Here is a 24,182-nt window from a genome sequence, read left to right on the forward strand (position 1 = left end):
TCACTGTGACTCCTGTGCCTGCTGCATGTGAGTTGCTTGTGGGGGCTGCACCCTTGACTTCTGGCTTTCCTTACTGCTGAGGGTTGTCTCGGAATCCCTTCCTTGGGTTGAGTCCCCTCCAACCTTCCTGATTCCCAGCAGCTCTGCAAATTTTCTTCTGCAACTCTTGCCTTTGCCAAGGCCTGTGGGGTGTTTTCCACTCCACTGATGGACTGCAACTCTTCTTCTGACGTGGCACATCGACTGCATCACTTCTGGGACTCTTCTGCTCCTGTGCTGCAAAGCCGACTCCTGGTCTTCACCATAGACTTGGTACTGCATCTCCAGAAGAGTGGGTTGTGACTTCTGCCCCAACCGGACACTCCAACTGGAACTGGACTTGGCCCCCTTCATTTGCAGGCCCTCTACTGTCAGGATCCATCTTCTGTTTCTTCCAGTTTTGCTTGGGTCTTGCACAGTAATTTTACGAAGTTTACCTGTGGGTTTGAAAAAATGAGGTACTTACCTCTTCTTTCCTGGTCGCTGGGGGGGCACTCTGGTACTTACTTTTTGGGGATCCTAGTTTCTCCAATCCCCCACTACAGATTCCACTTCCTGGGGTGGGGGCCTGCTTTTCGCATTCCATTTACTTAGTATATGGTTTGGTCTCGCCCTAGAGTCTCTATTATTTACTGTTATTTCACTGTTTTCTGTTTCTTTCTATGTCCATTCCTGATTACTAATGTTTACATAATAGTGTGTTTACTCACCTTCTAGTAGAGTAGTGCCTATACAGTATTTTAGCATTTGTGTTACCATAATAAAGTGCCTTTATTTTTGTAACACTGTGTTTCTTTAATGTGTGTAAGTGCTGTGTGACTATAGTGGTATTGCATAAGCCTTGCATGTCTCCTAGATAAGTGTTGGCTGCTCATCCACAGCTACCTCTAGAGGGCCTGGCTTCTTAGACCCTGACTACACCTCACTAATAAGAGATACCTGGACCTTGTATAAGGTAATGACACCATAGGTGCTCACCACAGACCAGGCCAGCTTGCTACAGGAGGGAACGGTGAAAGATCTACAATGGTGGCTACCAAGCCGCTATTGGGTCAGTGACTTATCCCTCTCCCTTTACCAACCAGATCTGAAAGTAGTGACAGATGGGTCACTCCTAGGATGGTGTGGCCATCTGGGAGAGGTGGAGATCAAAGGACTGTAGTCTTCGGCGGAATCTGGAGTCCACATCAACTTTCTGGAGCTCCGTACAATCCGACTGGCATTGAAAGCCTTTCTATGCTCCATTAAGAGAAGGCTAGTGCTGGTGTTCAACACCACTACCATGTGGTACTGCAACAAACAGGGTGTCTCTGGACATGCCTGTAACATCAGTGCATTTCCCTGATGGTTCAGCACCTGGTGGGTTCTCTGTACACCAGGGTGGATGAACTCAGCCACAGTTGCTTGTCCGATCATGACTGACATCTCCATCCGGAGGTTGTGCAAAGTCTCTTTCAACAGCGGGGAGAGACTTGGTTAGATCTGTTCGCCTCCATCAAAAGCGCGCAATGTCAGGAGTTTTGCACGCTGCAGTTTCCAAGGCTGCTCTCGCTCAATGACACTGTTCATCTAGGGTGGAGCTCAGGCCTCCTGTAAGCCTTTCTGCCCATACCACTCCTGCCCAGAGCCCTCAAGAAGATCAAGAATGACCGGGCTCAAGCTATCCTTATAGCACCTGATTGAGCATGGAGAATCTGGTATCCTGAGCTACATCGCATAACAATCGATCCTTTGATCAGACTGCCCCTTCGGGAGGATCTTCTGTTGAAGCATCAGGAAAGGGTTCTCCACCGGAACCTGTCCAGTCTCCTCCTTGTGTGGAGTTTGAGCGGTAGGAATTGATAGCCCATTTACTTGTCTCCCAAAGTTTGTGATGGCATCTTGCCAGACAGGCAATGCTCCACCAAGATAGTACATGCCTGCTTTTGGAAAAACTTTGTGGCTTAGTGTCTTGACAGAAAGGTTGATTCCCTTTCTGCCCCCTGCTCAAGCTTTTCTCTTGACCTGCAGGGCTCTGCTCTGGGCACTTTTAAATGTTATCTTTCTGCGTTTGCTGCGTTTTTCAGATCACTGGATCAGCCCTCTTTTCAGTTCTCCTTTTGTACATAGGTTCTTGAAAGGTTTAGCTCATCTTTTTCTCCCTTCTCCCTTTATCATGCCACAGTGGGACTTGAATCTGACTCTCACATTCTTGATATGTGCTTCCTTTGAGCTGCTTCACAATTGTCCCCTGCAGTTACTCGCCATCAAAATAGCTTTTGCCATTGCTATATCATCTGCCCAACGAGTTGGTGAGCTATAAGCCTTATCTAAGCTGCCTTATCTATTCACCCTGACAAAGTGGTGCTTAGCACACAAGCTTTCTTTCTTCCATAAGTGGTAATGGTCTTTCATGTAGGTCAGTCTATCATCTCGACTACTTTCTACACCCCACCTCACCCTTCCAAGGATGAGGAGCGTCTCCATCTTCTAAACCCCAAGCAAGCATTGTCGTTCTACCTTGATGGTACACAGGCATTCCAGGTGCTCAATCAACTCTTCGTGGGGTATGTTGGAGCTAAAAAGGGTGCTGCTGTGCAGAAAAGGACTATTTCAAGGTGGGCCATGCTCTACATTAAAATCTGCTGCGCCTTTGCAAAAAAGCAAACCCGTGGGCTTGTGTCCTCTTTCCACCAGAGTCAAAGCTGCGACCTCCGAGTTAGTATGAGGAGATCCAGTCTTTGATACCTGCCAGGGAGCAATGCGGGCCTCCCTGCACATATTTAGCAAACATTACTGCCTGGACAGTCAAGTCCGTCCCAACTGGCTTTTTCCTTGTTCGGTCCTGCAGGACTTCCTCGTCAGAAGTTGGTCTGCAGCCGCACCTTCAATGGTATTGCTTGGGTATATATTCTAAGGTAAGGAATCTGCAGCTAGAAGTCTCTATCAAATGAACAAGTTACTTAACTTTGGTAATGCCATACTTGGTAGAAGCTATATGTAGCTGCAGATTTCTTACTGTCACATCCATTCTCCCTGTTCTGCAAACAGATTTCTAGGTTCAGGGCTACATCCCTTCCAGGGCCCTAATTTTCCACACCAGTGGTCAGTGTTTGTTATGGCTCTGTGCTTTTATTGTATAAAGACATGAAAAGAAACTGATATCAGTGCACCTGGTGGCGCCTACATAGGTTCCCCTAAAGTCTCTTTTGGCGCAGACGGTGCTAATGATGCGTGCTGAGCCGATCAACACCACCTACCAGATCGCAGGGCTATTGCTCTTGAAAAAACTTCTGGATCCAGTCTGATGCTTGGGATACGTCTAAAGTAACAAATGAGCAGTTAGATATAGTCTCTACCAGTTAAGGCATTACTGAAGGTTAGTAACTTGTTCATTTAATCTTGGTATGAGCGAAGAACATGAGCCTGTATACAAAATAGAATGACTTGCGTGGTCGCTTGAATAACTGATTCCTGCAGTGAAGGAACATTTTTCTCCATTGGGTGCCAGTCATAATTTTCTGTACTAGTTGACTGTACTGATACATGGATCTTGTAAATGTTGTTTTATTTAAAAAAAATCAATCAACTAAACTATTCCCTCCCCCATACTGTACATCTAATCCAAAACAATAGGAGGACCACTCAGAGAAATCGGTTTCAGGGCTTCTTCACCATAGAAAATATGACTAGATTGTCTGTTTGTCTCATACCAATTAATTCTGAACGAATTCCGTAGTTTAGAGTATTTTCGTATAGGAACCCTCCCCCATTATAGTAGTTTCTTCCAGGGGGATAAGTGTTCAGTGAAGTAACACAGTGCAGTATTAATTACTGTGGTCTTTAATTTTGGCGAGCCTGGCTGTCCTCCTGTGCCACAAAATTGTCCACATGTACCTAAACAGCTTTCTCGACATCTGATTGGTCAAAGTTAAGACTTGCCCATGGGCCGATTTCCGGCAATCTTAATTGTTGTGTTTGGTAATACTGAATCGTGTTTGCATTAAAATTTCTACTGAACTAGTTAATTGCCTTCTATGTCTCATGCATAAATGGTATGTCATTGTTTGCACCAGACATCTCATTTGCAGTCCATGCATACTGGAATTTCTTTAGAATCAAAACCCAGCAAAATGGCTGGTGATTCTAGAAGAAATACTAAAAAATGACTTTAACTATGTTCATATTTGGTGAGTCATAGCTATTTATTATATTTGTAGAACTGAAACCCCACGGTTATTTACAGAAAAGATTGTCTTTTGATATTCCCTAGATGTTTCTTGAATGTTATTTTGTGTCCCTTGTTTAGCGTGAAGGTATACACCAAATCAGATGGAAAAGTTTGTATTCATCCCAAATCTGTCAACAGTGAAGAAAGTGAATTTCACTACACTTGGCTTGTTTACCACCTGAAGATGAGAACTACAAGCGTAAGTCTACAGATGTGTGCCATCCTGTCAACTTATGCTAATGGAATTTCCAATAACATAACTTATATTAAAATGCATAATATGTAAATGAAAATAGGAAACATGCTTGCACCTAAATAAAGTATTTCAGCCTTCCAATTCAAACCATTATAAAAGCACTTGATTGTCTCGCTGTCTTAACTCTTACAAGCAAGGGCCACGTCCGGTGCTTCCGCAGCTCATCTTGCGTGTCGTCGGTGGCAGCAGTGGGTGATGGCCTTTCCCACTGGTTCTCAAACACTTTTCATAAGTGAAGGTCGTGGTATGTGCATCACTGGCTTCCAATCAGTGGTGTTAAAGGTTGTTGCATTACTAAATTAACAAGTCTAGCAAATGAGCTAAAACCTCTCAGAGAAGGAGTGGAACGTAGAAGGGTGTTCATCGCAAAACATTAGGAATAATGTGCCAAGAAAAATTCTGTCATCAGAAACACACGTACCAGAAATTTGGAGAGGTAGTAGCGATTTGCGCTGTAATAATGCACTTCAAAATACTGGGATTTGGAATAGTACTTTTTTGTTTCATGTAAAGCTTTTGGTGTAATAGTGGAAACTGACATCTCTGAATATGTTTGAGAAACGTTTTAAACTTTATAATTTTATTTCAAGTCAGTTTGTTCAAACTTTGTGGGCTTTCTTAAAATAGCTTATCTAAAAGCATCCGCAGCGAGTCTAATTTTCATGTCCTTTGCCATTCTAGAATGACTTTATTTATACGTAACATTCAGCCATTTACATCTGTCTGCTCTTTTAAGTTCGGAATCCTTTATATTTGTGTTGTCAGTAATACACGGTCTCCCTCAGTCTTCCTCAAAAACGGAGTCACTCAGAACTGTATTCAAATACTAATAAGAACCATTACAAACCCTGTTCTACACCATAGGATAATCACTGATTTTCTGGTTCTCACTGGTTCAACAATCTTGCCCATGGCAAAATCCTAGGACAGGCTTCTCCAACAAGTATATCATGAGCTACCTTAGCTCTCCCTCTACCTGTAAATATCACTCCTGTGTACAGCCCAGCCCATTACATTAGAAGCTTTTGGTTGGATATAATAATATATGTATATTAAAATTGTACAAGTATATACAAGATGAAAACATGTATTTACAGAACTCTTGCTGCTGTTTGGACAAAAATGGTTGAATTTGCTAAATATATTTAAAGCTGATATTTGAGTTATTAATTTTGAGGCATTAAAGGACTCTTGGCTCATATTATTACCTTGGTGCCAATGTCATTTCGGCTGTGGTTGTTTTGTATAACCCACGTAGACTCATTTCAAATTGACAAAGCCTTTTTGACATTAGAATCGGTAACTCTCCCTGATGCACTGAGGTGATTACTGCTGGTAATCCTAAATGGGGTGGCCACTAATGTACTCTTGACTGATGCAGTCTGTATTACAGCGCTTATATAGTAACTCACGATGATTTTCACTGAGCATAAGTAGCTCTTATTACAGAAAAGGAGGGAGAACCTGACCTAGGTCATTTGATATAAATAGAATATAAACAACACTTAGGTGGTCATTCCGACCTAGGCGGGCGGCGGTTGCCGCCCGCCCGTCGGAAGCCGCCTGAATACCGCCCCGCGGTCAATAGACCGCGAGGGGTATTCTGACTTTCCCGCTGGGCCGGCGGGCGATCTGATTCAGATCGCCCGCCGGCCCAGCGGGAAAGCGCCTTCCACAAGGAAGCCGGCTCGGAATCGAGCCGGCGGAGTGGAAGGCGTGCGACGGGTACAGCAGCACCCATCGCGCTTTTCAGTGTCTGCATCGCAGACCCTGAAAAGCCTAGTTGGGCCCTGTTAGGGGGCCCCTGCCGTGCCCATGCCATGGGCATGGGCACGGCAGGGGCCCCCAGGGGCCCCGCGACCCCCCCTACCGCCATCCTGTTCATGGCGGCTTTCCCGCCATGAACAGGATGGCGGTAGGGGGGGTCAGAATCCCCTCGGCGGCGCAGCGAGCTGCGCCGCCTTGGAGGATTCTAAGGGGCAGTGGAAAACCGGCGGGAGACCGCCAGTTTTCCCGTTCTGACCGCGGCCAAAGCGCCGCGGTCAGAATGACCAAGGGAGCACCGCCGGCCTGTCGGCGGTGCTCCCGCCCCCGTTGGCCCTGGCGGTAGAGAACCGCCAGGGTCAGAATGAGGGCCTTATTCTGCTGTTGATAAATTGTGAAGACAAGTTCCCAAACCTGTTGTGGGAAAGTAAGTCAGTAACTTGTGCCATGATCAGACACCTTAATAAGTGTATTTTACAGTTTTATAGCTAAAACTGGTTGTCCACTTTTGCAGGCTGAATATTGTGAATTTTAATTTAGGGCTAGAGTGATATAAAACTAATTTCTGACAGGAGTCAAGTGGTTTCCCTTTTTAACAGATTTTAACAGATGTTGCTTCAGAGATGGCAGAAATGTTCCATCTCTTTTTGTCAAGTAAGTGCTCTTGCAGTGTGTGAAACGAGACAGCAAACAACCGTCATGGTCGCTGCAGGAAAGTGCCATCTTCCTAGCGTTCTACTTTTTTGCCTAATGTCAGTGTGCTTAGACTGTAGTTCACTTAGATCCGGCTAACCAGGACCCCAGTGACTGTGCTCTCTCCTCTAACTTTGGTTGCTGGTAACTTTTTACACCCACAATTGGCATACTGGTGCACCCACTTAAGTCCCTAGTATATGGTACCTAAGTACCCAGGGCATTGGTACACTAGGGGTCCCCCATGGGCTGCAGCATGTATTGTGCCACCCATGGGAGCCCTTGCAAACTGTGTCTGCAGGCCTGCTATTTCAGCCTGCGTGAAATGGTGCATGCACCCTTTCACCACCTAAACTGGTCACGGCATTTAAACACTGTAAGTCACCCCTCTCGTAAATCCTTCAGTCAAAGGGCAGGGTGCATGTCCCTAAGTGTGAGGGTACCCCTGCATGGGCAGGATCCTCCTACACACCCCAGGCCAATTCCTGGACTCTGTAAGTGCGGAGAAGCCATTTTGAGGTATGTAGTGGACACTAGTCAATATGTGTGGTCCAACTACATTATGGCTTCTCCAAACCTAGGCATGTTTGGTATCAAACATTTTGGGCTCATGCAACTACACTGATTCCAGTGATGGTTGCATACCACCATGTACTCTGGGGCTTCCTTAGAGGATGCCCCAGTTCTGCCTGTGCAGCTTTATGGGGTCTAGCTGCCAGTCCACACTGCTCCTGGCCCCAGTAACTGTTCTGCCCTCCTGCTGGTGAGCCAGACTCAGGCTGGAGAAGTAGAACAAAGGATTTTCTGCAAGGGAGAGGTGTGGCCACCTCTTCCTGTGTATTAGGTGTCTGAGGGCTGGGGTGGGGTGGCCTCTGAGGACAGCCAGACTGCTTTGAAGGTCACATTTGGTGCCCTCCTTACATAATCCGGTTTGCACCAGTTCAGGAACCCCCAGTTCCTGCTCTGGTGCAAAACTACACAAAGGCCAGGGGAGTGACTATCCCCGTCCAGCTCTTCCCTTAGGGAGGTGCACATAGCTCTTCCAGTAGACCACTTGATTCTGCCACCTTGGAAATAAGATGTGCAAAGGCCCTGGGAGCATTTGACTGGTTAGGCCGAGTAGATGACATCCCTGACCTCCTCTGAAAGGTGAGTCACTGCAGAGAGTGATCAACCCCCTTTTAGGGTTACTTAAGGGCTCCCCTGTGGGTGGGTCCTCAGATTCGTCAAGCAAGAAGCTCCAAGGAACTCTCTGCAAGACATCTTCTGCCCCTGGCCTCTGGAACCGCTGCTGGTCTGCTTTGGAACCAAAACACGTCTGCTTCTTGTAGGACGGCTCCCATTGCAACATTGTTTCTCCGGATCCTGCAAGAATTCTGCAACTTCCAAGGCTGTTAATCCTCCAGGGTCACAAGAACTCTCTTTGCACCTGGAAGCACAAAGAAATCCCCCTCGGAGTGAAGGTGTCACTCCCCTGCATCCGCAGGCACCTCAAGACAACTTTGACCGGTTGGTGGGATCTGCTGTCCTCGGATATCTGAAGATCCTGCTGCACGGTGGTGAGTCTGTGGCATCCTCTGGGTCCTGCTTGTCTTCTGAACAGCTTGGGAGATGGTGGGCCCCTGCTCCTGCCACTAGACTGGAACCGCAGTGCACCGCAACTGTTGCACTTGGCAAAGCATGTTGACCATTCCTCCAAGAGCTTTTCAGGCGCCATGAATCCCCAGCCCCCAGCACTCTGCAGTACGTAGATCAGCCCCTGTCCTGCAGCTCCTGCTATGTGAAAATTGTTTTGTTGCGTTGGTCAGGCCTCATTGTGACTACCTGTGTCCATCACATGGGGGGGGTCACTTGTGGGTGCTCCATTGACTCCTGCTGGCCTCCCTGTGTGCTGAGGGCCAGCCCTGACTCTTCCTCATGGGTAGAGTCTCCTGGACCTTGCTGGTCCCCACAACTTTGCAAACTCTTCTTCACGTCCTGTTTGCATTTGTAGTGCTTGTTTGTGACCTGGCTTGTCACTGACCCTCCTGCAATCCGATGACCATCGAGGGACAGCTCGTAGGCAACTCTGGGAGATCTTCTGAAGCTCCTGGACTACTTCTTCCACCAACTTGCAGGAACTTTACCTTCATGATGGTAAGCATTGCCACCTGCACAGACTAGGCACCTCCTGGGGTGCTAGACTCTGTCCCCTTACTTTGCAGGTCCTTCACATCCGGAATACGTCCCTGGGCTCTACCAGCCTGGTCCATGGGTCGTGGCAGCGGCTGGACAATCCGAGGCATCCACTGACTCCAGAGGGAGTCCCTTCTCCCCTCCCTGGCGTAGGTACTCCTGTCTTCTGGGTATCTTGGGCTAGGGGCACTCCAATTATCCTTCTGTCTGTTGGTTTCCTCAGGGTCCACTTGGAAGGGTCCTGAATTCCACAAACTTCAACTTCTACTCTTTGTTAGCCTATGGGACAACTGGGTGGGTAACTACCTTGCACCTGGTTGCTGGGGACGCTTACTGTTCCTACCTCTGGTGTTTTTATGTGCCCCAAGCTAACTGTTAGCTTGGTTGGGGGTCACTATTTTACATTCCACTTTTTTAATATATGGATTGGCCCTCTCATAGGGCTTTCTGTATTTTTATGCTATTTCTGATGGTCATTTGTGTATTTATTGTGTTTAGATATCTCCAAAGGGTTATATACCAATGCTAGTTTAGTAGTAGTGCTGTAATAAAGTATCTTTTATTTTTGCAAACATTGTGTGGTTCTTTTTTTTTTTTTTTTGTGAGTGAGTTAATGTCTGACTACTGTGGTGTTGCAAGTGCTTTACGTTCCTCGTGGATAAGCTTCAGCTGTTCTCCTCAGCTAACACTGGAGAACTCTTGCTATCTGGACACCTATTCACTATCACAAAGGGTTGCTTGGACTCAGCATAGGTTGCCACACCATAGGTGTACACCATAAACTCAGCCAGCCTTCTTCAATCGCTTTGTGGTCTGACTTCAAGAACCCGTTGTCTGGAGTGCAGATTGTGTACCCTGATGTTCAAAAGAATTTTGAAGAACATAGAAAGAATTAACCTGAGAGGCAAGACAATCTTTTCAAGATGCAAATAATTTTTTAGGCTTAGACACATTGGTCAAGAAAAGAGCTTCTTCCACTGCTGAGCAATTGTCAGCAGCCTAGAAAGTCCACAGAGGGAGACCAAATGGAAGGGGATAGGCAGAAAGCGCAGGCACACTCTGCATTCCAGATTGTTGTTGAAGGCTTTTATATCTATGAATGATTCCAGTGGTATGTATTTGCTAACAAAAACAGATCTTTGTCTTCCATGTGTCAAAGCTACTCAATGGTAAATTCTGAGCAGAATGTTCAGAGAGTCAAGAGTGGCTCAAAAGTGACAATCCTCTACAGCCTATCTATTAAGACTGAGTTTTACGGGAAACTGACATATATGCTGCAGCATGAAACAAATTCCTCAATATAGTGTCCACATTCCACAAATCAAGGACACTAGGCCCTGGCCTTTGATGAACTTGTCAGAGAAATCGCTTTGTGTTTTTCCGCTAGTTCGTCTGATGCCATCAACTCTGATAAAATTTAAATGTTCCAAAACCAGAATTATCGTGTTGGCTTCAGAATATACAAAGCTAGTGGCTGTAGATGGATCTTCTGCACATATGATAGAAATTGCGCTGCAAGCCAAATATATTATCCAGACTTAACACCCGAAACCTACGATGGTTGAACTTGGCAGCTTGGCGGCTGAATACATGCAGAACAGCCATTTGAACCCCTCCATGCACCCCGAAAAGACTGTATAGACATTTTGAATAATGCTTAAACACCAACTACCGTTTCACCATGTTTCTTCAAGCAGAAAAGATGCTGCGTTTGAGGCCATCAGAAGAATGTCCTTGCTGTTACTTACAAGGAAGAAATGGTGTTGACATATCTTTTATGCATAGCTAATTTAGGTTTGCAATTTTCATCCATCAAGTAATTCCTTGCAGCCTTGACAACGTGCAGAATGTGGGTCAGATATTCTTTTCCACGTTTGTGATCTAGAGTTTCGTGGAAGATCATACTATAGTGTCTCCACCAATTAGTAGATCATCACCTCATTGTATACTTGTGGTTTTGTCACAATTAATTGTTCTGCCATTTGAGCAGAAATTATTTTCCAAAATATGTCCAGGAAATCTGCCTTTTTAGTAGCCATTCAGCCAGCTGATAACTTTTGCTAAATGCAGGCATTATGTGCCCCAAACTTAAAGTTCCATTGTAATAGAGTAGTGATGTGGGCTCTTCCTTCTTTCCTCTGGAAAGTAGTTTTGGGTTTTCATGTGAACCAAACCTTTTTTTACCTACATTTTTAATACATTTTTCATCTTTAGCTGTGTGGTGCAGTGTCAGTCATCTTGTTTTACCTGAACATGAAAATGTATTGGCAAGTAGTCTGCTTTTCTTAAATGGTGGTACTATTAAACTAGCCCATCTTCAGGTGTGTATCTTGCATAATTATGTATTATTACCTATCGGTCCTGAAATTTGTTCTCACAGCACCACAGGTTTTCACCGAGATTAAGGCAGTGCTTCTCTCATAACTTAGTAGGCCCTCATTTAACAACTTCTTACCATGTGCTTTTGAAACTTGGAATCCCAGATGCAATAAATAAGTATTGACAATGTACAGGCATACCTGTATGGTTTGGGATTTTCAATGAATTTATAGAAGTTTTGTGCCAGTGAAGGTTTTTTACTTGTTTCTGTTCTTCACTCGTCTCCGGTACCATTTTCGCTCATAGGACAAGGAGGCTAATATAAAGAAAAATTGTTTATTTTAATTAGTCATTTTATTGAAGATGATCCCATTTATACACTTCCTGAGTAACAACTTTTAATACCTTTCTGATACCTCAGGTGGAGATGGTGATGCAGTCACTTCACTGTAGTTTGAGAACTAATTGGAACGAGTTTTATGGTGACTAAACCATTTTTATATTAAGTGTTGTAGAACCTTCGTGTCAGTCTCCAAAGATAGCACAACCCATACAACTACTTGAGGAAGAGCTTTTTCATAGTCAAGCATGTGGCAGAACTCCCTTGCAGTCCTTCTTGGAAGGTGTATTTAGAATGCCATTCAACAAGTTATCTGTGATAGTTTCGGGAGGCTTGCCTCCCCATATTCATCTTGTTAGTACTGAATGCAGTACGCTTGGCACTACAGCATTCTGCTAGAGACTTCTAACCACAAATTCCTCACCATGTGAATTGCCTCAAACGGCAGACAGGATATAGAAACTTCCATAGCAATTCCCTTGGTGTTGGTAGGTGTTGTTGTGCATCTCTCCGTCACATCCCCCTGCACATGACTTCGGGGTCCATATATCTGCGCCACCTGTGTGCTGAAATGCGTTCCTTTCGTGCCACGCCTGCTAACACAGCTCCAAAGCTCTTGACTCCTGGTACTTATCACAGAGGTTTATTTTTTTATTATTTCAGTCTGTAGACAGTGTCAACACCTAAAACAACATGGTTTAAGCCATGTTGTAACTGTCACTGACAGATGACTGAAATCCATGACACTTGTCTATGGTGCCTCGGCACCAAAGTTGACTTTGAGTCATGTCCGTGTTGAGTGAAAATTAACTAAAAGGCCCCCATGACAGGGAGGCCAAACTAGTAGTAGAAATCTGAAAAACTGTAACGGTCGAAGGCGCGAAAATCAGATGCGCTCTCAAGTCCACTCCTGTGGCCTGGTCATCTTTGAGCTGACAGGCTCGGATAATTCAAGGAAGTCTCACAAGAAGGACCAAATATCAAAGTGTGGGTCTACTTTGTTCCGCCACTCCCACCACTCTTAAGTTGTGCAATGTCCTAGGCACCTCCTGGGCAGGGAGTCCTTCCCTCACTGCGGAACCTGTCCTGATGCTAGTCCCATTTGGTAGTCACCCCAAATGAGCAGCGATGCTGCAGCAGCTCCAACAATGGAAGGGAGCCATGGACCACATTTTGGATGCCACATTGAATCCCTTTGAAGCGCCTATGTACCCCACAGATCCAAGCTGGCCTCCAGTAGGTCTGCTGTCAGCAGGTCCAGCCTTGGCATTGACTGTGTCTCTCAGCCTCACTTTGAGGGTAACTCTGTCCTCTACCTCGGCTCTTGTGAATCCAACCCTGATGCCATCCACAGCCTCACGGTCGTAGCCACAAGCTGCAATGCCACTGGCACACGTATTGATGGCAATCCTAATGTTGCTGGAATAGGAGCCGATTGCATTATCTGATTTAGGGTCCTTTGTACTACCACCAGACCTAGACAATATGCCCACTCTGAACCAGACTGTGCCGCACATTACTAGTTAGGCGATCATGATGATGGTGACGATAGTCCATATGAACAAGGTGAAATTGTTTTAACACTCCTCGCCAAATCATGCCATGGCTACTGAGGTGTCCACATTGTTCACCACAATGTCTGGAAAAGTGGCTGAGAAGGTTGTTCTCATCCTGCTCCGTCAGGAAGTCAAAAATACTTTCCAAACAGAGGTCCCTAAACTCCCACAATCTACACAGGAGGTTCTGCTCCTCTTTAATGAGCATGTTAACTGATGTGCTAGTGGGCACCTGGTCAAAACAAGATCTTGCCCCTTGCGGGTGAGCTGTGAGGACCCCCTTTGTTTACAGTAAACATTCCAGAAAGACTCACATGGGCATTTCATTAGCCGGCTTCAGCATGTGAACAATGTGTGTTAGTTGCATAGCCAACCAGTAGGACTCTTCGTACAGCAGTTGCATCCTGCCCACAGTAGTCTTGGTGTGCACCGTAGCTGCCTTGAGGCGAGGTCTGCACCCCTCCCACACAAAGTTCGGAATCTCCAGGTGGTTTTCTTTTAGCATACCTCAAGGAATCTTCAGAGGAAGCATTCTGAATATATAGTTAAGTCTCGGCATCCCGTTCATTTTGATAATTTGCTTGCATCCCTACAGGGACTTATGCAGTGGAAACCAAGTGGTAAATTCAGCCCTCACCCTGTCAATATCAGGAACCACCCAAGATAAATCACTACTCGGTTACACCGCCAGGTTTTTTGAATGCTCTGTCCGCCAAGCGAACAGTGCCCCCACTGGACAACACAAAATGGTGAGGATAAATCCCCACAGAACACACGACTCTGCCATAGGCTAGACCTTCACCCTCTGAACTTCTTCCAGAAAGACAAGTTCACAGTGCTTGCCCTGGCCTAAGTTCGGTCTGCCTTTGATTCAGGCTCGAGATGGTAATGAGTAACTGCTGTAGGTGTAACCTTTATGGACCTCTCTGTTAGTTCCAGGGAGTAAGCTATAGCAAATTCACAGGTGGTTCCACGGTGATATCACCTTGCACCAATGAAGGTATTGCTGAAATACACCCCATATCTGGTCTTGACAGCACATTCCAAAGATAAGTAAACTGCAAGAAAGTAGAGTTTCCACTAGAACAAGCTTTTCTGAAACTGAGTAGAACTGAGCGATTTTGTATTAATAGAGGTGTTTCTATTGATATTACACAGACTGGTGTCACCCCGACATCCAGAGCACTGGTCTTGAGATCACCCGCATTTTCTTTGAGCACTTTTCTTGTTAGTAGCCGACACAAAGCTCTGCTTTTGGTAACACCCTGAATTAATCAGTATTCTTCTATTGATGTGAATCACTCACTTTAAACTGGATTCTTAAAAATACCCACGGTCTCGCAAAGATTGTTTACTGAGTCGCCTAAAGATTTGTTCTTGACCAAGTCTCAAGCTCTAATGTCTAACAGCCAAGGAGTGCTTTGCTCTTGGACATAACAAGGCAACCCCAGTGCTCTGCTTTTGTCCTTCTGTCCGGACTGCCTTCTTTATTACCCTGTCTTCAAAAAATCTTTTCTTCGATGGCACCCAGAATATTGCTGTTGAAAATGCAAGCATTCACAAACCTCCTCCTCACACGACCGTCAAACAATTAGAATTCTTATTCAGCCAGGTTTGTTGTTATTTATTTTCTAGAGGGCACTGTCACCTAAGAACTGTGTACACTGGTGCTAACGTGACAGAAACAACCAGGGTGAATGAAGAAGGAAGATGAAAAGTTTCTGGCTTTAAGATTTTTCCTTAACATAGATTGTTGTTAGGACGTTTGACAATCTTGAAAGTATTTCAGACTTCAGCTGCCAGCATTGAAAATGCGTGGCTGACCAAGGTGAGAGAGAGAGACCTTTGGGAAGATAGCAATTGGTAACAGAAGATTTGAGAGCACAACTAGGAAAGTAATGAATCAACTGTCTTCTAATAGAGATAATTGCTAATACATTTCTTATGACAGAGGCATAATGCCTTAAAGAGAGCTCTAATGACAACTGCATATCACAGAAGAGACGATAGGCGAATACAATTTTCACATCTTCTATTAGTTTTGACAGAAGTCAGACAGCGAAGGCCTGTTACTGTGAGAGATGTGTGATCAAGTAGGCCACATACATTTTAATAGTCAATTGTCAAAAGAGTGATCAATGCACTGATTTCCTTTTGAAAATGAGGCTGTAAGAGAGGGAATGTTGCGATTATTGGGTTCGTATTTTCATTCCAGATAGTGCCAGGGCCTTCTGCATTTTTACGTGCCTTATTTTTAATTGTTGTGTGGGTCTGCAGTTGTTTCTTTTCTTGGGTTATGTATTTGTTGTGTTATGTGCTGTTATTTATTATCACATATCACTTCACCTTCGGAGAGCCATTGTGTACATTCTTTGATTTGCGCTTCTTTAGTTTGCTGCATACTGTGTTTTGTCATGCACATTGGGTACAGTGAATGCTTCTGATTTTTTTTTTTTTTACATTTCTGAATAAAGGGTACTATTGGAAAATGCATGGATGTCCGGGTGTAAATCCTCTAGTTGTCACTGATGATTTGCAGTCAGCTTTTCGGTAGCGTTGTGTAAATGTGCAATGTGTAAACTACATGTACGATTTTGCTCTGGTTCCTTTTGTAGCAAATCCGTTGTTAAATTTTTGAATTTAAATTCGGAAAGCACAAGTTTGTTCATGCTGTATCCTCTTATGACTATTGATTGAGTTTCGTCAATTACAGATCTATCTGTATGACTGCACAGAGGTGTCTCCATACTCCCTTTTGTTTTTCGGAGGTGATATTTCCATACAGAAGGATCAAGACCAGGATACCATTGCGGTAGATGACTGGATTGTGTTTCAGTCTCCTGCTAAAACAGCACATCTGGTTAAGGTAGGCATCTCATAAAGCATGTTAATGAATACATCAGTAAACTGTGATTCATGACCATGGACTCCATACTACTGTTCATTCCATTGAAGAAATATATAAATGACAGAAACCTTGTTATAGGTGATATTTTTGCATTAACACCCTCAGTGAGACAACTATAAATATGGGTATATTTACTGTTTTGACTATGTCGTTTGTGTGATTAATAACATTACATTTGGTGTGCAACGAATTTTTGGTTACATTGTAAACCAAACTGTACTTGAAGCCGTTTTTTTTTGTTTTGTATTTTAATTTTTTTGAGAAGTTATTTTTTCAACTATACCAAATATAACTTTATTTTGCTGGTGGTTTTTATAGTGATTTTCTGTGGTTTTTTAGGTACTAAAACTAACTTCCACGCTGTACAGGCAGTCAGGTGCACCAACACCCAAGAAAAGTCCTTACCATGAACTTGAGGTTTGTTCTCAAACTAATGGTCCAGGTAGCGCTGTAATTTAACCCTTTGAAGTCCACAAAGATGTTTGGCAATTGTATTTCTCAAAAAACTCCAAACTGATTGCTAGAGGATGAATCCAATGTTGAATTGAGCACCAAGTTGAAATCTCCGCCCAAAATTAATTTACCCAGGATTGCTGACAAAGCTTGGAAGAGGTCCGACATCAGGGCTGGGTCATCCAAAATTGGAGCATAGATTGGGGCAACTGTAACTCGGGCATTATTCAAGATTTTGCCTATCAGGGCCCACATTGTGAGTTATGGGTTAACCACTTCCCTGAAATGGGTCTCCTGCAGTAAAACAGTTTCAGGAGAATGACTAACTATCCAGTCTTAGACTGCCCTGCACTTTCTTCTGTTGTTTAGGCCATTGGCATTGTAGGTGAATATTTGCAGCACATCTGATTGTGCCATCATTTCACAGTGCCACATTTTTACATGGGGGGAATCTTACGTTCCTTGGATGCCATGGATGCTACCGCTGAAGCTGTCTAAGCTTGCTCGCTGAGCCTACTTCTTTGTTGATAAAGTGCTCAGTAAAAAAGTGCAGTACAGAGTGCAGTGTGCATGGTTCAAATGTACTCTTATATTTAAAAATGCTTGAAAGACATTCTTTCCATCATACGTATCCATTATTATCAGAAGGTAAAGTGACATTTTGAGAAAAAGTGCGGTGTTGAAAGAAAGAAACAAAGTGCATAAAGTCCACTTCTTTTCGGCACTTGCATAGGAAAGGAGGGAAGTCCGAAGTGTGTACCCCCTAGGAAAAAACTTGTCCAAAGGTTCTCTAATAATGGGGTGGAATTACTCATCTTTCCTCTTTGAAGCTTCCTTCATATCGCCTCCATCTATATCGTGAGGGAGAACACCCCAACGCCTCCCAATTAACAAAATGCAATGTACCAGTGTGCGAGTGCATTGTAAAACCTATTGATGGGCCTATGTCCTGGAAGGGCCTTACCTGACTGAAACTTTTAGACTAACTCTGTCTGAAATCTGTCCACACTGTTGTCTTCCTCATCATGTGAACTCTCCCATTTTTATTAATACTTGCCCCCTCTTCTCATGCTCTCCACCTCACACTACCACAACCCACATAGTGACCCTGATCCCCTTGCATCCTCTGGAGCCTTCCCGCACTGTTTCCTGAATCCTGTCCTTTCCCTACCTGCCACCATGTTGCTGTGTTTTCGAGTCACGGGATCGAGTGACCCCTCCTCTTCGGCTCCATTGCGCATGGGCATCGACTCCATGTTAGATTGTTTTCTTTCTGCAATCGAGTTCGGACGTGTTTCTTTCCGCTCAGTTCGTTCGAGTCGGAAAAGCTCAAAACAAAAAATCTCAAATTCATCGGTATTGTTTCGATCGCGTATCATCTCTCATCGACACTTCGGTACTGTCGGATCCAACTTCTTTACTCGCCCTTTGGGGCACCCGCGCCCAACTTGGCCCTGGTCGGGCCGACTGCGTGGAAGCCTCCTGGACCGGACCGCATTTCGCTTCTGTCCTCGGTGCCACGCCAAGTTTCCATATACAGACCAACATCTCGTCTGTAATCTCTGTCTCTCTCCAGACCATCGAGAGGATACTTGTGAGGCCTGCAGATCCTTCAGTTTGAAGAAGACTCTACGAGACAGAAGAGCACAAAGGTTGGAAATGGGGTCGAAAAGCACCGAACGTCTCGACGTAGAGGAAGAGAAGATCATGCACACCGCAGTCTCCGTCCGAGAGTCCAGTTCCGAGCAGGAGTCTGAAGAGGACAGACCGGTCACGGCAGGACAGCATGTGAGTTCGCCTGCCCCTGTCCAATCCAAGCCCAAACATAAGGCCTCAGGAACGCCACTGCCGGAAGGCCATGGCTCCACTCACAAAAAGACCTCCAGTGACCAAGCAACAACTTCGGCACCAAGAAAGGCCGCGCCACCGAAGCCTTCGGACTCGAGCCAAAGAACTGGCTCCGAAACAGGCAAACACCAACCCTTCGAGTCGAAGCCTCGGAAATCGCTTTCGGAGCCGAGGCCAACATCCACTCCCGGCCTATCGATCCAGAGAAAACCGACTTCGGAGCCAAAAAGACTAAGTTACCCAGAGGAGCATGGACTTTCAAAACAACTTAAAGAAAGCCATACACTTTCGGAGGAACTCACACAGATGGAGGACATTGATGAAAGGCAGTCCAGTATTCACATTCATAAAGACACTGGCAAGATCATAACTGCACCTCCTCTGAAGCCTAAGAAGAAGCTGGCCTTTCAACAACAATTGGACACTGATCAGCCACCGGCTAAAGTGCCAAGGCCTAAGCAAAGATCTCCACCTCCACAATTTTCACCTCCTCAGTCTCCTCCTCATTCTCCTCACCTGCTTGTTTCTCCACCTACTACTCCTACACCTGCACAGTCTCCTGTAGATTCACAACAGGATAATGTGGATCCGTGGGATCTCTATGATCCAGATCCCATTCCGTATAACAGCCCAGACTGCTATCCTTCCAAACCATCACCACCGGAAGATAGCACTGGATACACTTAAGTTCTGGCTAGGGCGGCATCATACCACAATGTTGCCATGCACACCGAGCCCTTTGAGGATGATTTTCTTTTTAATACATTATCCTCCACACATACTACCTACCAGTCCCTTCCCATGCTTCCAGGCATGTTAAAGCACGCACATCAAATATTTCAAGAGTCAGTCAAAGCCAGGATCATCACTCCCAGAGTGGAGAAAAAATATAAACCACCTCCCTCTGACCCCGCATTCATTACTCAACAGCTACCTCCTGATTCTGTAGTTGTAAGTGCAGCTAGGAAAAGGGCCAACTCCCAGTCAACTGGTGATGCACCACCACCGGACAAGGAAAGCGGGAAATTTGATGCTGCTGGCAAAATAGTAGCATCGCAAGCAGCCAATCATGGACGATAGCCAACTCCCAAGCTCTATTGGCTAGGTATGATAGGGCCCACTGGGTCGAGATGAAAGATATCACCCAGCATCTCCCCAAAGACCAACAAAAAAGGGCACAGTAAATAGTCGAGGAAGGGCAGGCTGTTACTAACAACCAAATTAGATCAGCCCTAGATTCAGCAGACTCAGCAGCTAGGACAATCAATACTGCTGTTACTATTCGGAGTCAGGCATGGCTTCGGTCATCAGGGTTTAAGCCTGAAATTCAGCAAGCTGTCCTTAATATGCCATTCAGTGAAAAACAGCTTTCTAGCCCTGAAGTTGATACGGCCATTGAAAAGATGAAAAAAAGACTCAGACACCGCTAAAGCCATGGGTGCTCTGTATACCACGCAATACAGAGGTTCGTTTTGGAAACCTCAATACAGGGGTGGTTTTAGAGCGCAAACACCTGAGGCATCCACCTCACAATCCAAATCATCTTACCAACCTCAATACCAACAAGGTGGGTTTAGAGGAAATTATAAAGGCTAATTCCTCAGAGGTAGGGGAAAATATCAGCCAACAAAACAAGCCTCACAGCCAAAACAGTGCCTATCCATCTCTTCCCAAATCACACCTCACCTGTGGGCGGAAGGCTGCAAACGTTACACAACAATTGGATACCCATTACAACAGACAACTGGGTATTGTCTATTATCCGCAATGGTTATTGCATAGAATTGGCACAAATTCCCCCAGATATACCTCCAAAACCACACAAAACTCCCGTCCCAACATATCTCCATGTTGCAAGAAGAAGTACAATCACTATTACTCAAACAAGCCATAGAGCTTGTACCACAAAATCGGATAGGAACAGGGGTTTACTCCCTCTACTTCCTTATTCCCCAAAAAGATGGAACCTTGAGACCAATATTAGATCTCAGAACACTCAATCTTTACATCCTGTCAGAACACTTTCACATGGTAATACTACAGGATGTAGTCCCACTGCTGCAACAGCAAACTTTCATGGCAACATTAGACCTCAAGGATGAGTATTTTCACATACCCATCCATCGAGCGCACAGAAAATATCTCAGGTTTGTAATACAGGGAAAACATTACCAGTTAAAGTGTTACCCTTTGGGATAATAACAGCTCCCAGAGTATTTACAAAATGCCTGGCGGTAGTTGCGGCCTACCTAAGAAGGCAACACATTCATGTCCTTCCATATCTGGACGATTGGCTAATAAAATCCACCAGTCATACACAGTGTCAAAACAATACACATTATGTAATACAAACCCTACACACTCTAGGGTTCTCTATAAACTACCAAAAATCCCACCTGCAACCTGCACAAATTCAACAGTATTTATAAATACACAATAAGCACTTGCATTCCCAAGTCCACATATAGAGTGCAAGCATTCCACAATTTATTAGCACAAATTCAATCAAACCAACAGTACACAGTCAAATTTGGAAGGAAACTGTTGGGCATGATGGCATCATGCATCGCCATTGTCCCAAATGCAAGATTAAACATGCAGCCTTTACAACAGTGACTTGCAAAATAATGGTCGCAGGCACACGGTCAACTTCAAGATCTAGTGTTGATAGACCACCAAACACGCATATCACTTCAGTGATGGAATTCCACAAATCTAAACAAAGGGCGGCCATTTCAAGACCATGTGCCTCAGACCATACTTATAACAGATGCATCATTGATTGGGTGGGGAGCACACCTCAACAATCACAACATTCAAGGACAATGGGACACCAAACACAAACAACTTCACATCAATCACCTAGAATTGCTAGCCGTATTCCTAGCACTGAGAGCCTTCCAGCCTCTTCTCATTCACAAACACATTCTTATCAAAACAGACAACATGACTACAATGTATTACCTAAACAAACAAGGAGGGACCCACTCATCGCAACTATCCCTTCTAGCACAAAAGATTTGGCATTGGTCAATACACAACATCATTCACCTGGTAGCACAATACATTCCTGGGATACACAACCAATTGGCAGATGTTCTCAGCCGAGATCATCAACAAACACACGAGTGGGAAATTCATCCTCAAGTGCTTCAGACATGCTTTCATTACTGGGGAACGCCAGACATAGACCTATTCGCTACCAGCGAAAACGCAAAATGCTGAAACTTCACATCCAGGTTCCCAAACTCTCTATCCAAGGGCAATGCTCTGTGGATCAACTGGTCAGGGATATTTGCTTACGCTTCCCCCCCCCTCTCCCCCTAATTCCATTTCTAGTCAACAAACTGCACCAAAACAAACTCAAACTCATACTTATAGCACCAACGTGGGCACGTCAACCCTGGGACACGACACTGTTAGATATGTCAGTAGTACCACATATGAAACTCCCCAACAGACCAGACCAGAAACAAACAACTGATCAGGCATCCAGATCCCAAAATACTCAATCTAGCGATTTGGCTCCTGAAGTCTTAGAGTTTGGATATCTACTTCTTCCAACAGAATGTATGGAAGTAATTAAACAAGCAAGAAAACCCACTACCAGACAGTGTTATGCGAACAAATGGCAAAGGTTTGTGTTTTACTGTCAATCTAAGCAGATTGCCCCCCTTTCAGCGTCAATACAAGACATTGTAGGTTACTTGCTTCATCTGCAAAAAGCAAATTTAGCCTTCTCGTCCATCAAAATACATCACACTGCTATTTCAGCGTATTTGCAAAATATACAACACAGCTCTCTACTTAGGGTCCCTGTTATCAAAGCCTTTATGGAAGGACTAAAACGCATCATACCACCAACAACCCCCCCAGTGCCTTCGTGGAATCTAAATATTGTACTCACACGACTCATGGGTCCACCATTTGAACCTATGCATTCATGTCAGATTCAATACCGAACATGGACAGTTGCATTCCACGTTGCAATTACTTCATTAAGAGGAGTTCGTGAAATTCAAGCTTTCACTCTTCAAGATCTGTTTATACAAGTACACAACCCCAAAATTTCTACCAAAGATGATATCACTGTTTCATATCAATCAAACAGTGGAACTCCCAGTCTTCTTCCCACGGCCAGACTCTGTAGCAGAAAGAGTGCTGCATACAGTGGACATAAAAGAGCTATAATGTATTACATTGATATAACTAAATCATTTGTGAAAACCAAAGTTATTTGTGGCATTCCAGAAACCACATATTGGTAACCCTATCTCAAAGCAAGGAATAGCTAGATGGATAGTAAAATGCATCCAAACATGTTACCTAAAAGCTAAAAGGCAGCTATTATTAATACCAAAAGCACATTCCACCAGGAAAAAAGGGGCAATAATGGCTTTTTTTAGGAAATATACCAATGATAGAAATCTGTAAAGCAGCCACTTGGTCAACACCCCATACATTTACCAAGCATTACTGTGTAGATGTGTTAGCAACACAACAGGCCACAGTAGGACAGGCTGTAATAAGAACACTATTTCAAACAACTTCAACTCCTACAGGCTGACCATCGCTTATGGGAGGCAAAACTGCTTTGTAATCTATGCATAGCATGTGTATCTGCAGCTACACATGCCATTGAATGGAAAATGTCACTTACCCAGTGTACATCTGTTCGTGGCATGTTCTGCTTCAGATTCACATGCGCCCTCCCGCCTCCCCGGGAGCCTGTAGCCGTTTAAGTTAAAACATTCATTTGTACATATGTATATATATCTTTATTCCATTTGCATGGACATCTCTTTCTTTATACTCTATCACTCCTACCTTACTTTCTGCGGGAAAATAAACTAACATGGAGACAATGCCCATGCGCAATGGAGCCGAAGAGGAGGAGTCACTCAATCCAGTGACTCAAAAACACTTCTTCGAAGAACAACAACTTGTAACACTCCGAGCCCAACACTAGATGGCAGGATAATGCACAGCATGTGAATCTGCAGCGGAACATGCCACAGATGTACACTGAGTAAGTGACATTATTTATATATATGTTCGATGGCATGTGTAGCTGCAGATACACATGCTGTGCATTATCCTGCCATCTAGTGTTGGGCTCGGAGTGTTACAAGTTGTTTTTCTTTGAAGAAGTCTTTTCGAGTCACGGGACCGAGTGACTCCTCCCTTTCGGCTCCATTGCGCATGGGCGTTGACTCCATCTTAGATTGTTTTCTTTCCGCCTTCTGGTTCGGACGAGTTCCTCTTCGCTCCGTAATTCAAATCGGGGAAACTTAGAAAATCATTGAAATTCGTCGGTATTTTTTGCGTTCGGGACCGGTTTCGTATCATCACATCGCCACCGACAACAAGACCACTTCGGCGGCCATTCTTGGCTTCCGCACTTAACCAAGGCCTGGTCGGCCCGACCACACCCGTCGACAAAGAACTAATGGACCGGACCCCTTTCCGTTTCTGTCCGAAGTGCACCGCCAAGTATCCTTACACAGACCAGCATCGGATCTGTAACCTGTGTTTATCTCCCGAACACAGAGAGGATAGTTGTGAGGCCTGCAGAGCGTTTTGATCCAAGAAGACCTTAAGAGATCGATGCACAAGACAGT

At 44.7% G+C, this 24,182-nt stretch overlaps 1 protein-coding gene across 1 annotated transcript in view; it reads left to right on the forward strand.

Annotated features, from left to right (window-relative positions):
• DHX36 (DEAH-box helicase 36) overlaps positions 1-24,182 on the forward strand; it is a 275,760-nt gene that overhangs the window by 213,715 nt on the left and 37,863 nt on the right. Inside the window, exons 23-24 of the mRNA XM_069213319.1 lie at positions 4,328-4,448; positions 16,066-16,218. Coding sequence (XP_069069420.1) covers positions 4,328-4,448; positions 16,066-16,218 — 274 coding nt within the window. The remainder of the gene's footprint in view (positions 1-4,327; positions 4,449-16,065; positions 16,219-24,182) is intronic.

This window comes from Pleurodeles waltl, chromosome 11, assembly GCF_031143425.1.
Source record: "Pleurodeles waltl isolate 20211129_DDA chromosome 11, aPleWal1.hap1.20221129, whole genome shotgun sequence".
NCBI classification, from domain to species: domain Eukaryota; kingdom Metazoa; phylum Chordata; class Amphibia; order Caudata; family Salamandridae; genus Pleurodeles; species Pleurodeles waltl.